The sequence below is a fragment of the Acipenser ruthenus genome, chromosome 1 (assembly GCF_902713425.1).
Source record: "Acipenser ruthenus chromosome 1, fAciRut3.2 maternal haplotype, whole genome shotgun sequence".
Classification (NCBI taxonomy): Eukaryota; Metazoa; Chordata; class Actinopteri; order Acipenseriformes; family Acipenseridae; genus Acipenser; species Acipenser ruthenus.
This window is the reverse complement of record NC_081189.1, coordinates 24,546,988-24,563,196: the sequence shown is the minus strand read 5'-3', so window position 1 is coordinate 24,563,196 and position 16,209 is coordinate 24,546,988. Positions and strand designations below refer to the sequence as shown.

At 36.6% G+C, this 16,209-nt stretch overlaps 1 protein-coding gene across 3 annotated transcripts in view; it reads left to right on the top strand.

The window, feature by feature from the left end:
- The window catches only part of LOC117409205 (casein kinase I), a 56,854-nt gene extending 45,639 nt beyond the window's left edge, over window positions 1-11,215 (top strand). For 2 of the 3 annotated variants that reach the window (XM_059022442.1, XM_059022449.1), the window contains exons 11-14: window positions 979-1,074; window positions 2,762-2,868; window positions 5,866-5,889; window positions 8,541-11,215. In XM_059022442.1, the coding sequence (XP_058878425.1) occupies window positions 979-1,074; window positions 2,762-2,868; window positions 5,866-5,889; window positions 8,541-8,595 (282 nt within the window). In that variant the 3' untranslated portion in view covers window positions 8,596-11,215. The remainder of the gene's footprint in view (window positions 1-978; window positions 1,075-2,761; window positions 2,869-5,865; window positions 5,890-8,540) is intronic. The other variant, XM_059022454.1, reaches the window with a different exon arrangement.
- Window positions 11,216-16,209: the final 4,994 nt, after the last annotated feature.

The following is a 16,209-nucleotide window of genomic DNA, read 5'->3' as shown; positions in this document are numbered from 1 at the left end:
CGCAGAAGGAAATGCCATTTTTTTCATTGAATTTGTCATAAAGCACTGAAGCATTTAAAATAAAAATGTATGCTACTTTTCAATTTTGTTTTATTTTATTCTGCGTCCCTGTCTATGTATGAGGATTCCAGTACCATAGCGAGGCATAAATGTATCATCACAATCAGCAAGTACTTTGGAATCGATATTGCAAAACACTTTCTGGTTACTCGCAAGAAATATATGAAGGTCATACGTGGAATCCCCCCATGACAGCCCCCTTGCGGTAATGTTGAAAAGAAGTTCCACTCTCGCTCAGCCCTTGATACAGCCCTGCCAAGGAGGCTTCCGAGGGCCAGACGACACACGTCCGCGGGCCGCCATTTGCCGACCACTGCAATAGACTGTAGGTCATATGCATTAAGAGTACATACGCTAAGTGAGTGGAACGAAAGAACAGCCCCTGTAGATACTGGCAGTCGTTATATAGTGTTCAGGCATTTTGAAGTTAGTTTAATTTTAATGAGATCTGCATATTTCATGTTAATGTTCCAAATTAAACTTTAATGAAACAAAAAAATACAAAGATGTGTGTCTGCTCTGTTCATTCAGCATTGCTGCTCCCAGTTGGCTATAGCTGGAAACAAAATCCAGCCTCTTTTGACATCACTAAATACGACGCATTGCTTCAGATTTATCTGGATATTAACAGACATAGGGTGTAGGAATAAATCCATTAGGCTATCTTCATGATCATTCATTGCTTTGATCATGGCCTGCATGCATTGCTGCAGTGTATGCTTAAAATGAGGGGTTTATTTTATTGTAGATTTATTTTGTGCCATCGTTCTTTTTTTTTTTCAATTCATGTGCTTGGCTCTTAGTTTGTGTGTGTGTTATTTCTCACTTGTTTCAAGTGTGAGCATGAGTGTTTAATGCTCTTCTGGGTTTTCTCTTCCTCCTTTCTCATGCATGCTATATGCATATTAAAATGGGCAGTCGACAGAACACAGGGCAGCTTGGGAGCCCCAGCAGACCAATTCCCACCAATTGAGAGCTGACCTAGCAGCTGACAGACATGGTGGCTCGGTACAGGTATTTTCTGCTTCTTCGCATGACCGAACTTACACACTGGCATCCGCAATCCACAGTCTCCCCGACCTCCTAGCATGCCCCTGTGTGCAAAACAGAGTTTGTTTGTATTTTAACACTTCACTTACACTTCCCTTGTATGTTTGTCTCCCTAGATTGCCTTTTGTTCAAGCTTCCTTCGTAATTGCTCTATCCGAGACCAAAAGAAAGAAAATATTTAAGGTGAAAATAGTCATTGTAAAGCAGTGTCTAAAGTATGACATTGAGGTAGCTGTCAATACAGGTTTTAACCACTGACCTACTGTACTAAACAACATGTGATATATCTGAAACAAATTTGGAAGTACAGGTGCAGCTACTTAAAGCAGGGTTTTGTAAAGACAGGGCAGGGGAGCGTCGAGGTTAGATTGGGTCTTGGTGGTTAAGCGGAATATCTGTGGTAATGTGTAACCTCAGTTACTTTTCTCGGTGAGAGGGGGGAGTAGCTGAATATAAAGGTTTTCAAGATCTAGTTGTTTTTCTAATGAGTATTTACACTGCATGCAGATGATAGGTCCATGTTCATTGTGGTGTGGTTATTAACCTTTTCTGGAAAGCACATGGTGAAATGACATTCTCTTTTGATAATGTTCATTTTTATTTGAAAAAGGTTTGCTGGAATTATCAAGTTAAATAGGTATATAACCATTCTCCGGTTCCTGCTGAGTATAAATGTCGCCGGCTGCAAGGTTGTGAGCATGCCTCTCATTATTAATGCCTGTGTCTATTTAATTGAGAGCAAGAACAATACTGCTGATATGAGGTTTATCCAGACAGCATGATTCAACAGCAGAACCTTGATGTGACCCCCTATTATCTGTCTATTTTACATTTACACTGTAAAACCCCAAAAGTTAATTTCTAGCATCAGAAAGTTTCCAGGTAATGTAATTACCCCCATGTAAATTAAAAAAATAAAATACAGTCCTGTCTAAATATACTGTGCTGTTCACTCTCCTACTCGCACAGGTCTGAGGGGTTATTTTAGGCTGGGAAGTCTTTCCTAATATCACTTGTTTTATACTGGAACATGTATAAAACAAGTGTTATAAGTCAGTTACAGTATTTGGCCACTAGGGGTAGTGTGTGCTTATCAATCCAAATAGAACTGAATGTATATAAAAATGAGGAATACTGTGGCAAAGTTGTCAGAACATGCCTCAGAATTGTGTAGAGAACTATTTTGTTTCACAAGCGCATTGTTGAATTACATATGGTGCTCCTCTATGCACGACAACGGGATACATGAAGGAGAAAAGTGTTGTATCTATCCATCTATCCGCCAGGCTTTTCCTAAAAGCAAATTAGTGAAAACTGAAATCCAAAACCTGCATCTGCATTGCAACTTCTTTGCTTGCTTTGAGGGTTGTGTGTTTTTTTTTGTTTTTTTTTGTGGTTTTTTTCCATCGGCAGGAAAGGTTCAGTGCAGCCCATAGCAACGGCAAGCCTAGTATTTTGTTGCACATTTCATTTTGTGATCATGAATCTCCATCTGCTTGTTTTCAATCCGTTATCACAACATACAGTTCAGTCATGCTAGTTTTAAAATCTTGGTTTCGAAGATTGTTTTGGACATCCATCCAGAAGTTTGGAGTGGCGTATAATAAATTTCTGGTAGTCAATCATTGATTTCCTGATTTCTTCTTTTTAGGTGGTTAGCTCAACAAACGGGGAGCTGAACACAGACGACCCAACCGCAGGACACTCGAATGCACCCATCACAGCACCTGCAGAAGTGGAAGTAACTGATGAGACAAAGTATGTATCTTTTCTCTGCACGGCAAGGCTAGCCGTCGTTATTCGAGGTTGGCTTTGTTTTTGTATACAAGGGTTTGCCTTGATGTGAAGGAACTGGGTTACATTCTTAGTTTTATCAGAGCAGTAAAATAAATCTTCAACATTATTGCAAATGCTTTTAGATTTTTATTGTAATGCCGTGGGTCCTTTTATCAACAGACACTCAACACTCAACTTGCATAAGTCTGGAAGAGATTGGGTCAAACTGGAGAACCCTTATGCTGTGACATTTGGTTTTACCATCTTGACATAAGGGGGGACTTTCATTTTAATACATAACATGGATATGAGTCATTGCAAAAAACTATGTTAAGATAACAGTAAGTTTGTGACACAAACCCACAGAACTAGGAAAATTGGGGTTACATTTTTGCACTACAGCCATCTTAATTGAGACATGCTCCACGTAGGCATTGTAACATAGACAGGGAAAGTGTGGAGTCTCCCAGGTACTCGCACGTGTAATAGCTGGTCTGCACTATTGAATAACTTAATAAAATAAATAAAACTAAATGGCAAAATATAGCCGATGTATATGATGTTAGCACAGTACTGTGAACATATTTTTCTGCTTTCACATTGTTGTATGTCTTGACAATGTAAATATATTTCTTGATACACCTGTACTGTAATTCACTTTGGAATATAAGCAGTGCTTTCTCTCCGACAGGGTGCTCCCCTTGCTGTTTTCTAAGCTCACCATACTAAGCAGTGCTAATCAGACTCGCACTAGCGAAAGTGCACACTTTCAGGTGCTTCCAGTCTGGTATAGAAAACAGCAAGTGGAGCACTCGCCTGTCTGACAGAGAGCAGGGAAAGCACTGGTAAGTCATACTTTTAAATAATACACTTTAATCTTTCTTGTCGGGTGCTGTACATATATCTTTATTTTACAAAGTTTAGTAATTACATTCAGGGGGTCTTGATATAGATATCTCAAAACACTACCATCTTGCTGTTCCAAATCTGCAAACATACATTATAGTGTAAAAACTTAACCCAAGTTTCCCTGGTTTTGTGGGTTTGTGTTGCAAACTTAACATTATCTTAGCACTAGTTTTTTGTAGCCGCAGTTCACTTGCAGGTTGAGTCTAACTATAATGAAGGCCCTGTTGTCTTTTATTATTTTTCTTACTGTTTTAACTACACTGCCTTATTGGCTTGTGCTGCATATTTTGCTTTGTACTTCTACTAATAGTACCTGTTGAGATGCACCTTTTTACACTTCAGAGATGTTTCACTACAGAACTGTTAACTAATTGTGATGAATCTTGGTTAGGACATTCTTTAAATTATTGAAGACAATCAGAATATGGGGATACAAGGTGCCTGTCAGTCTTACAGTTTTTTTTTATTATTATAATTCATGAAAGGTGAGATATTAAATCACATAGCGCACTGTGCTCTTGCTGTAGTTTATACTTTTATAATTTAGTTCTGCATAAAGACTTGCAAATAGTATACAAATATAATAACAAGAACACACACACACATATATAGCAGTGTGGTTGGTCAAGTAAGGTTCCAGCTGTCCGTATATTGGATGAATACGGACAGTTGGAGCCTTGTCACATATTCTAAATCGTTGCGCTGTCTAACAGAATTTAAAGTATCGGACGGTAGCCATCTTGCTTTTACAGTTTCAGATGTATAGCTGTAACTATGAATCTGAGTGACCAATTACCTGCAAAAAATCCCAAAGTAGTAAGTAGACATGCCGATTTGGATGAACAAGAATTAAATAAACTGTAAGATATATATATATATATATATATATATATATATATATATATATATATATATATATATATATATATATATAAAAATCGATGTCTTTTATACTCAGTCACCCTGACTTTGTCACTTACAATAATGTATTTTTAGCGGTTTGTAAACACTACAGAAAAACACAAAAAGACACTTCTGCACATTATCCACCCCTCTCAGACACAAATATTGAAGAATTACTGAAATCCGAGACACGGTTGTATTTATTTTTATTCCGCCCATCTGTTCTGCTCAAACAGTGTGTGTCTGCACTGTCAGTGCCGCCTCAACCACACCCCCGGTGTATCTTTTTCAATGGCAGTCTCCACAATATCAAAAATACAGATGTACTTTCTTTTGCATGTTCCAATAAAATTAATTTACCCTGCTTAACTTAATGTGTAGTTCAAAGTTATAAATGGCACTACTTTATTGGTGTAAGGATATATACATTTAAAAAAAAAAATAATAATAATAATTTTTTGCCCTTTTTTTCTTGAAATCCACAGTTTGACCTGGATTATAAATGCAATAATGCCCTTCAGGGCATCCGTATACTTTTGAATATACAGACTTCTCGGGGGTTGGAGGGACTCGACTTCGTCTCGTGTCTCACAATGTTGAGAAACAAAGCAGTTACCTGAGTTCAAGATATGTGGGAGAAAGGATAACTTGCTGTTTTTTAAGAGCAGCAATGATATTTTATGACAGTGTTAATATTAACAATTGAAAAGGTCTCCAACACAAGTTCACGCTGAGTTGAACTTAGTAGTGTATATTTCCATCTGGTAAAGAGTTCCACACTCTTGGTTTGATCAGATTTTTGATTGTAAGAAACTCAGCATAAATGATGGGCTCAAGCTGGTATTACTGGACTTTTAAATGAGCCATGTGTATATCCAACTTCCAACATGTCGGTATGTCAGTTACCCATTAAAGATTTTTATTGTGCTAAAGTACCCCCTTCCATTTTTGGCTGCACTAAAATTATACTTTTTTGCCAAAATGATTTTAGCTTGCGAATAATGTGTTTTTTTAGAAGATTTTTCTTGCCTGTGCTGTGGATACTGCTTTTTGCGCCTATTTAAATTAATTTTTACTTGCAAAAAGTATAACATTGAATTCAATTATTTTTTTTCTTCTGGGCTATGTTTCTGATTCTTTTTTCCTTTTGTTTTCCCTTTTGTATAGCTGCCAGAAAGTGTTGAACATGTGGTGAGTTGCTTTAGCCTATATAAAAGTAGAATTAGCTTATCAACAAGGGGGTCTCTTGGTCTTTTTATTTCTGTGGAATTACACACACACACACACACACACACACACACACACACACACACACACACACACTGACATGAAATATTTTATTACAAAATCGATGCATCAAATTAGAACCCACTTTGAAGTCTGCTGTTGCCGGTTTGCATTAAAACCTTGAGTGCACTTCTTTAAGTGCCATTACGGTAGATAAACAACTTCTGCGCGTTGCTAGGGTACGCACTTTAGGCCTCTAGATTCGCATTGGATATACCCCGTGTAAAATGAGTTGAGTTTCTTCAAAAAGATACAAGAACATAGCCTATACCTTTTATGTTATGTGTAATCATTTCAAAAGAATGGCAAATATTAAATCTACCGATGATTTTTACCTTCTTTTGTTTCAAAGTATGTTGTGTTTGGATTATATGGCAATATTATATAAAAAGAAGCTGAATTTAGTACGTTAGTTAAATTAGTCAGGATTTGTGAGATTAATTAAAATGGTTTGCTTTGGACATAAAATGTTAAGAGTAATGAACAACCATAGTTCAGATAAAAATTAATTCTGTTAAAATATATATATATAGTTTTATTATTATTACAATGTTAAAAGGACATCTCGTGCGGACGCACACATTTTCAGTTGTTAAAAACGCAAGTATTTCTTTTTTTTATAATCGGAAGTGTTCTAATTTGAATGTAAGTTGTGCCTTTTTGTTTAACTATTATGCACAACAGTGTTTTTAGTTATTGGATCTTCTGTTAAAAAAAAAAAATAAATAAATAAATAAAGTTTGTTTATTTTGAAAATTCGATAATCGAATAAGAAGTTAGGGTGCCGATTGCATCACTAATAAATACATAAATATATATTCACCAATATATACAGTGGTTTGCAGAAGTATTCACCCCCTACCAATAATGTCACATCTTGTTGAATTACAATAATGTGTGCACAGTTTTTCAAACTAACTTTTTTTATTCAAAGCTGTAGTGGTTAAACTGAACACTGTTATATGAGGAGGAGGTTAAATGTCAGCAAAGAAAATGTACAAAATGAAATGTACTGGTTGCATAAGTATTCAGCCCCTTAAGTCAGTACTTGGTAGAAGCACCTTTTGCAGCAATTACTGCTATGAGTCTTTTTGGATAGGTCTCAACTAGCTTTGCACAGTAGGATGGTGAAATTGTTGCACATTTTTAACGGGAAAATTGCTCCAGTTCTGATAAGTTTGTTGGGGATCGTCGAAGGACTGCAATCTTCAAGTTTCGCCATAAATTTTAAATTGGATTCAAGTCAGGACTTTGACAGGGCCACTCAGGAACATTAATTCTCTTCTTGTTCAACCACTGACTCTCATCTCAGACACAGATTTCTCAAGGTCATTGTTGGCTTCAGAGTGACATCCTGAACCAGTTTCCTGCTTGCCCGGCTGCTCAGTTTGGGAGGGCGACCTGATCTGGGTAGTGTCTGGGTGGTATGATGCATCTTCCATTTCATAATGATGGACTTCACTGTGCTGAGAGGGATAATCAGCGCCTTTTGAAATGTTCTTGTACCCTTCTCCTGCTCTGTGCCTCTCTACCACGTTATCCCGGACTTGTTTTGAAAGCTCCTTGGTCTTCATGGTTGCTTTGTTGGATCACTATGGGAGTTGCAGCTTGAAAGTCTTTATATACCTGAGCGAAGTTATCTACAAATGAAACCACTTTGAGTACACACAGGCTGAAACCATTTCACAAATTTTGTGACCTTTCAAACAAATAATTTGCACCTGAGCTGATGTAGGGCTGCAGTAGCTAAGAGGTTGAATACTTATGCAACTGAGATTAATCTGTTTTTCTCTGTAAATCTTACTTATTTATATTCTATATGCATTTTTAACGTTATCAATGTGGAGTAGTTTGTGTAGATTCTACATGTAAAGTAATTTGAAAGCTTCATCGAGTACGCTTAGGTGCCAATAAAATGTGAATACTTCTGCAAACCACTGTATATAAAATAAATAATTTAAGGGATGGGCTGGGGTAGCAGTTCAAGACCCATACACCACCTTGTTGAGGAACCTTTTTGCCTGCTTATACTTTCAGTTTTATTTGTTCGGTTGCTAATTTTGAGGTCATGGGATATTATGCACAGTGCTTTTAAGCTTTATATAAAACACATTTTGGTTCAGGTGTTCAGATAGCAGAGGATGAACAACCTGATGAAGACCAACAGGCCCCATCAAGATTAATTCAATTGGTTCTAACCAAAGCGATGCTGAGATGTTGTTCTCTTCATATATTTGGAGAATACTTAGATTTTTAGGAGAATGAAATTCATGCAATGAGTTCCTGTTGTAGTTCACATGGGCCCCCTTTGGTACATGTTACATGTGAGATTAAGGTGTGGTGTGCATTTGCTTGTCCTCATGGGTCATGTAAACCATATTTGTTTTCCTCCAGGGGTGTAGATAGTTTTTCTGGTAAACTAAAAAGAAAAGTGGTTCTGATTTGAGGATCATGGCTGAGCATAATTTGAGGGATATAGGGTATGTGTATTCGATGCATGTACATACATATGTATTTACAAGTGTCTAACTTTTACATTGTAACCTTATTTACAGGTGCTGTTGCTTTTTCAAGCGAAGAAAAAGGAAAACAATTCAGCGTCACAAATGACTGTGGAAGCGCGCAGACCATGGGGAATTACTTACATGTTCATCTGCTGTCTCGTGATAATAAAAACCATCTCTGCAGTGACAACAAAAAAACATTCTCGAAGGATTCCTCCTTAAATTTGTTGCGCCAGTTTGTTAGGTTTAGTTGTCTTCAGTTGTTTGTTTTTTTTTTGTTTGTTTTTTTTTTAATATAAATTCATCCCAGTCATCTGGAAGCTTTAAAGATTCATTGAGATATAACTATTTATTTTGGAATTTAAATTGTAATACCAAGGTGCGCGCTGTGTCCCTGGCATTTGGCAACATTATTTGATAAGCGTATAAGGGGATATATATTTATATATTTCCAAGTCATATATGTAGGGAAAACATTGCAGTGAATTTTACAATGATAAAACCCATGGATATATTGCTAACTGATTGTAAGAACAATCGGAGGGAGGGCGGGGGAGGGGGAGGAGCAGAAGGATATAAATATATATTTTTTCCATCTTCATTGCCAATTTATTTAGTTTTTTGTTACTGCACTGATTTTATTTTATTTTTCAGTAGTGATGGTACTGTACATTTTGTGTTTTGGTGAAGCATTACATTCTTTATTCTTTCTGCAATGCAATTGGTACAGTCACTGTCCAGAGGTACCTAGGAACAAGTGAACAGAGATGCAGATTTTTTTTCGACAGGTGGTGGACCTGAGTGCGTCTTCTGCAGTACACACAGCATGGGATGGCCCTGGACTCAAATCGTACTTCAGTTGTACCTCGAATGGAAGTACAGTGTAGTAGAAACAGCAGCATGTGCTTGTACAATTTTACAAACTGTTTGTATTGTGACTTGTGCTTCCTGAAGAATTTAGTTTGAGATGGAACGATACAATACGTTAGCAGAGAGGCGTGTGCTTAAAACTTAAAGAAATAAATCAATCAATCAATCAATTACACGTTTTAGGGAATGAAGTTCAGATCTGGAGCAAAAAGGGACGTTGGGATTCATTGATGAATGTATACCTGGACAATGTTGGCGTAGCGTTAGACCAAAATGTCTCTTAAAACTGGAGCTTATGCCTGTTGCTGGACAACACTGATCACCCTCCGTTAGATGACAACCTGGATGTGCCATGAAATGGTGTTTAACTCTGCCTGTACAATAATTTGCGCTTTGGTGCATGGTATACCAAGAACACAATGAAAGTGGGTCAGATAATACTGCCTTCTGCATACATTCGGTGTGGTACCGAAGCTCTGCTCTAAACCTCTGATACTGCCAGGTAGTATTGACCGTCAGAGACAAAGGATGGGCCTGGTACCCCTCCCCCCTCCCCCCTCCCCCCCACAGTCCCTTGAAGTGCCTGCATTATGAACAAACCAGCTCTTCGATAAAAGGCGATTCATTCCACTTTCCATTCTGTGCTTTGACTTGGACAATAATGGAAAAATGTGTGCAAAGAGGTTATAGACCTTTCTTTTTTTTCTTGAGAAAACAAGAGTGTAATAGCTGAGTAGTGGGAGAAGAAAACCACAAGTGACTGCTGTCAATTTAGTGAAATTAAAATTGAAATGGTCCAGAAACAACTAGACCACAAATTAATATTTGTACAATATTTACAAGTTTTACCCAATCGGGACACAGAATAGTTAACACTTGTATTGTGCCATTCGAAGTTGAGTGCAGAAAGTGATGAGCTGAAGCCTCTATGCACGCACACCTTTGAATTCATTATTGTATTTAGATTACAGGGATCCTTGTTTTCTGCTTTGTAAATTTTTATTTCCCCTTTAATAGCCAGCCATGCAGTAGATTGGCTTGAGAGTGGTCTTATGATTTGTGTATTAACCTGTAATCTAATAGTCCTCCATCTCTGTGGCATTCACTCCACAGTATTTGCTCTTTCAGGAAATCTTGCATTGCTTTGTTTTGAGTCTGTATGGAGTGTTTTCTTGTATCATTTAATCAGAAATGTCAGAACTAGCTCATTTTAATGTTTAATAATGTCTTGCATTGAAAAGCCATTTTGCTGTAAATTCCTGTTTTTGGGCTACAAATAATAAAAAATATAGTTGGGAGGGTGGGGGGGCTCTTAGTAGACCACACTGAAACCACCTCAGTCTCTGCAGTATTTGACCAAATCTTTCTTTTACCCTCTAATTGTGTGTAAATGTGTGTAGTATGATTTCTGTATTCATAAGGTCATACTTTACTTTTTTAGTTTATTTTTTTTTGTAGGTCCCCTTTTTGCCTGTACAGTGTTTATACAATCTGGACTTGTCACAGGTAGCAAGGTGTGTGTCTGTGTGTGTGTAGAATTAATCTAATTATGGACTATAAGCTTAACAAAATACATCTTTTCATTTTGCTGCAATTGAGACCAGTGCATATACACCTGCTTGTTAGCAATATTTCAAGTAATGTGTTTGTATGCCCAGGAAGTTTTTCTGGCATTGCATATTGGTCATGATTGGGTAACGCAGCTGTGTTTCGTTTAGGCCGACAATATTGTGCATTCATTGCTTTCCTGTTCATACTAATGAAGTCAAATTTGCCTGACTGTCTAAGTAATGTACTACATCCCTGTTTAAGAATATGTAACTGAGGAAACAATTAATAAAAGTAGTTTTTTTAAACACAGACTGTTTTATTTAATTTAAAAAATGAGATGTTGCTTACCATCTCATATCCTAAAGCAAGGGAAAATAGCTGTGGTTGCCACTTGGTTTAAATAAATGGTTCTTATTTCTAATTGCCTTTTTATTTCAGAGTTTAGGCTAGAAATGACTTATGACTGTTTTACAAAAGGATATATCCCCTAAACAAATGTTGTTTTTAGATGTATCTTTAACACCAGTGTGTCACGCAACACCTGTTAAACCTATATTTAAGTTGTTTTCAATCAAACTACTGTATTGTACTTTTATTTTCTTCACCAGTGTTTGAATAGAGCTGAACTTTTTAAAGTTCTGATTTCAGATTTTATTATCCCTCATGAGAGCTTTTAATTGCACAAACAATATGTTCTGTTAGAATTATGAGGCGAGGTGAGGCGGGCGGTTTCTCTTCACAGCTTAAAAAAAGGGTCCCTTTCCTTTTAAAGACAATTACTGTCTAACGTTTCAATTTGTATATTAACTTCTTCCTCAGTGCAGTTACAAGTGCATTACATTCACAGAGTAACCGAATATAGTAGCTATGATGATATCTGCCTTAGCCTTGTGGAGAGCTGATGGCATCCATGTTACAAATTAGATCCCTGGGGAAAGCAGAAAAGGCAGGAAGCTTGTCTCCTCAGCTACAGTATGATCTACTGTGGGGAAAAATAGCCATTCATAATGGATGAACTGGCTACAAAAGTGCATTAACTGTATTTAGTGTTGAAAAACAAATTAATACACAACCAATATACAACACTAGCTCGTATTTTGCTGTTTGAATATTATTTGTTCCTATGTTATAATACTACTATTCTTCGGAGCATTATAATGCAGCAAATTGAAAAGAACAGAACCTTTTAAATTCTTCCAAACCTAAAACACAAGAGATTGCAGAATAAAAATAAACCTTTCAGGTTTATCAGGCAGTTACCATGCCATTGATACAATCAACTGGAGGAAAGAGCATTGCAGTTGGGTGTGTTCTAAATTACTATGATAACAGCTTTTGATATTATTGTTGTATGTTTTCCACAATCCTTCAGTATGCATCCCTCGTGTGGTTTTGTAAATACCAGAGTTCATGAACATTAAGGTGCTCTGCCACCCTTGTGCAAAAGGGAGGGAGACTCAAGGGTGTTGAATATTTAAAATATTAAAGACCTCTTTTGTCAGTGCCGAATTAACTTTTGTGTGCAAACTTTGGGGTCCCACAGTCCTGTTTAATTTTACGCTAATATATAATTCACAGCATCTGTTAAAGACCGCTCTATCGCTCAGCCTTGTGTGCACACAATTCATCAGAAAGAAAGCAGGTTCTGTAGTAGTTTGTTCTCAATGGTAGACATTTCTGTTCCCCATAAATCTTTCCACAACGTTGATGTTAGTCAAACAGACAAGGTCCTGCTAATGTCATCGGCAGTGCTATAGATAAGATTTCAATATAACTTCTTCAAGCTCTGTTATAGTATATTTTTTATACAGGTCAATTGTTACAGAGAACACCTATAAAGCGGATACTTTCAAAATAGCCTTAAGATCTTAACTACAGTATGAGTTAGTACTATAGGTGTTTACTGTACTTTGAAAGTAAGCTTTATCATAGTCTGCATTTCAACATACTTTTTTCATATGCACAGTTGCAGTTACTCTACATGCACTTTATTACAGTACTGTGGTTTGTGGTTTGATGAAGCATGCAGCTTGCCAAACAGTAAAAAATACAAACAAACAAACAAAAAAACTTCAATACTAAAATCTCACATTTCGATTTTAATTTGACTTTTGGAAGATGTGGCAACCAGTAGTGTTTCAACCAACATAGTGGGGTTGAAGCCCTGTTGAGTGAAATTTGATTTTATCATTCAGGGTTTTATCAGAGCCGTTCCTCATCAATCTGTAACACTTGTATGATGTGACTGTCATTTAGATCCCAGGCAGCTTCGGATTATTTTGTTCATATTTGAGGGACTGCTTCCCAGTTGATATAAGGGGTGTTGTATATCTTTCCTGACTGCATTCATGCAAATTAAAGCAGACTGAAAAGTGGGCAGTACATTTTTTACAATATGTGTCTGTTTATTGTATGCTGGTAAACAGGAATTATTTAAATGGCCATATTCAGATTCCATTTAAAGTGTGTGAATGTAAATGATCAAAGGCACCTCTATGTCACTTTGACAGCAGCATAACTGTAATTTTAAGCTTTTAGGTTTTTAGAGTCCGTTGATTGGCATATTTGATACATTTTGAAGACAATTCTCAGGCAGACAGGATTGTCCAGCATAAATTGAGGCATTTTGTTGTCATGCTGGTTAACTCATAAAAAGCATACTGAGAGTCTTGGGAGAGGTAGTATAACAGTTAATATCAAATGAGAAGTTACGTGTACAAATGCTATTATTTGGGAGTTTCGGTCTTTGATCTGTACCAATCTCACACAGACTTGTGTCCTCTCCAGTTAAAACATGAGGGGGGAGAAGTAAACCGCATGCCTGGTAGTAAACCAGTTTGACTCAATTGAATTGTCAATGAGTAAGAACAGCAACGAAGACATGATGACATTATACAGTAGTGCTCCTATTGTGAAAGACTTCAGTGGTATTATGTGCCTGGATCTTTTGATAAATATAAAAAGGACTGGCAGGACAATAAGAGCACTTATAATTGACTCTAACTAACTTTGTGCACGTGTTACGATAGTTTCTAGATGGCCTAGCAACGTTTTCCACTGTTGCATAGCAACTGCTATTGTTGTAAAGAGCAATCGTAACTCGTAACTCAATTTGTATACGGCACAGTGGAACAATGAACAAGGTCTCTCTTCTGTTTGAAAAAAAAAACAAAAAAAACCTGAACTCTCAATAGAGGGGGAGCTTCAGATTTCAAATAGTGAGCTAGTGCAGCTGATCTTCACATGAGCTTTCTGGGATCTCACTTCTTTACTGGCTTTAAACGGTAGGGATGTTGAACCCAGCATCAGGAAATATAATGTGAAGCAGATCATGGAACTGACAATACAATTGCTTCAGATGTCATTTTAATTGCATTTTTACAGTTTGTTTTTACAAATGTTACTGTGACTTTTCAACTCTGCTAGCCCCACCTACTGATTAACTCAAAGTACGAGCAACCAAACCCAGAACCACTTAGAATGATTGTAGACACCATCAAATAGTAAGAGAAATATGAAAAAAGCAGCTTGGTTTTCATTTGATGCGCTTACTCTCTCATTCTTATTGTATCTATTTATTTATTGATGTTGGTGTAAAGAGTGCAAGTCTTCCAGCTCTGCATGGCTGTGTTCTACTTTCCGATACATTACAGTATCATACTCTAGGGTAATGGCTGTAGCACACAGTGTATTTTTAGGACGTTTAAAATGTGTCACCATCACCCACAGGGCACTGACATACCAAAACTCTTCTAATAAGAAGATGCACTTTAATTATAAGATATTAAATTAGCAATAATGGATGTCATCTAGGGAGATGTTAATACAGGATTCTGTGTTGGAACATCATTACTTACTAAAATCAAAACTCCAGTGTTGGAATCTCTGCCTGTGTTCAGAATTTCTGCAGTTCATACTGTGTTTATGATACCAGCTTAAAATCAGTACATTACACACATAAAAGAGATTTAGTTGTGCATATAGGAGTGGGGTACTGTATATCAAGATATCCAGCAGGATGAAGTTCCCACTGGATTTGTCAAATGAATCACTTCTGACTTGAGTTGTGTAACTCCTCCACAAAGATGTATGATTGATCCTTTAGTGCGCCCATGTGTGACTTGGTGGAATAATGCATTCATTTCTCAACAACAGCATTCTGAATAGTTGGTACTATAGGTACCGATTCACTGAAATTGTAAAATTATATATTATATTTAAGGTTTCTGGTTTTCAGTGTTTTACCTTGACTTTTCTACTCTCCTTCAAATATTCAATTTATACCGGTTAAGTCATTTGTGTATCTTAATCACACCTGAGAAACGTGTTAATAGTAAATTAAATGAATTTTACTATTAACATGTTTACTGTTAACATTGTTTCTCAGTTGTGATTGAGATACACCAATGGCTTATAACTTATAAGGTATCAAATTAATTAATTAATTAATTAATTAATTAATTAAGGGTAAAACACTGAAAAAGAAACCCTAGTTATAATAAATTCAATTCACTTTTACACTGTATGATACAGTATATATAAAAAGATAATTCTGAACTTTTGACATAATTATATTTAGTGTTTGTATCTGAAACTTAGCCAGCAGGTGGTGCTGTGAGCCCATTTTTTTGTTTTTGCTCAAATTTGTTATATATATATATAAAATTGCTGAACCTATGGCAAGGAGCAGAGCACAACAGCCAAACCAAAAAGGAAAGTCTACAATTCCCCTTTACTCCCCAGACTGAAAGCAGCAACCTACCTCCAGACTATCCAGAGATGATTACCTGCCAGTCCAGTATTGATGTGCCACAGCTGTACCTGTTAACAATTTTACCAATTGTTTATATACTTGCTCTGCCTGGGCTCCAGTGTATATAGTTGTAAAATATTTAAAGAGACATTGCACTTGTAAACATGCAGTGTTTAACCTGCCTTCGTTTGCCTCTGCCTGCTATTTCACAGCCATTAAAGGCTGCACCACAACACTGCCGATTCACAATATACGACTGTAGTTAAAATGATATATAATATTGCATGCTACAGAAATGTATCAATGGACTTTTGCTTCCTCATTCCGGGCTTTTACATAGTGTATATTTTTTAAGACCTCAGTTCTGCATGTTTTTAACCTGTGTGGATACATTACTGCCAACAGACAAATGGCTCATATTTGTGTAAAAATGGAAATAAATAATTATCTTTAATATTTTACCTCATTCTATGCAGAAATACTCTAATCTGGTACAGGAACTATAATTAGTCATGTGTTGGCTTGTTCCATTTGTCAGAATCATGA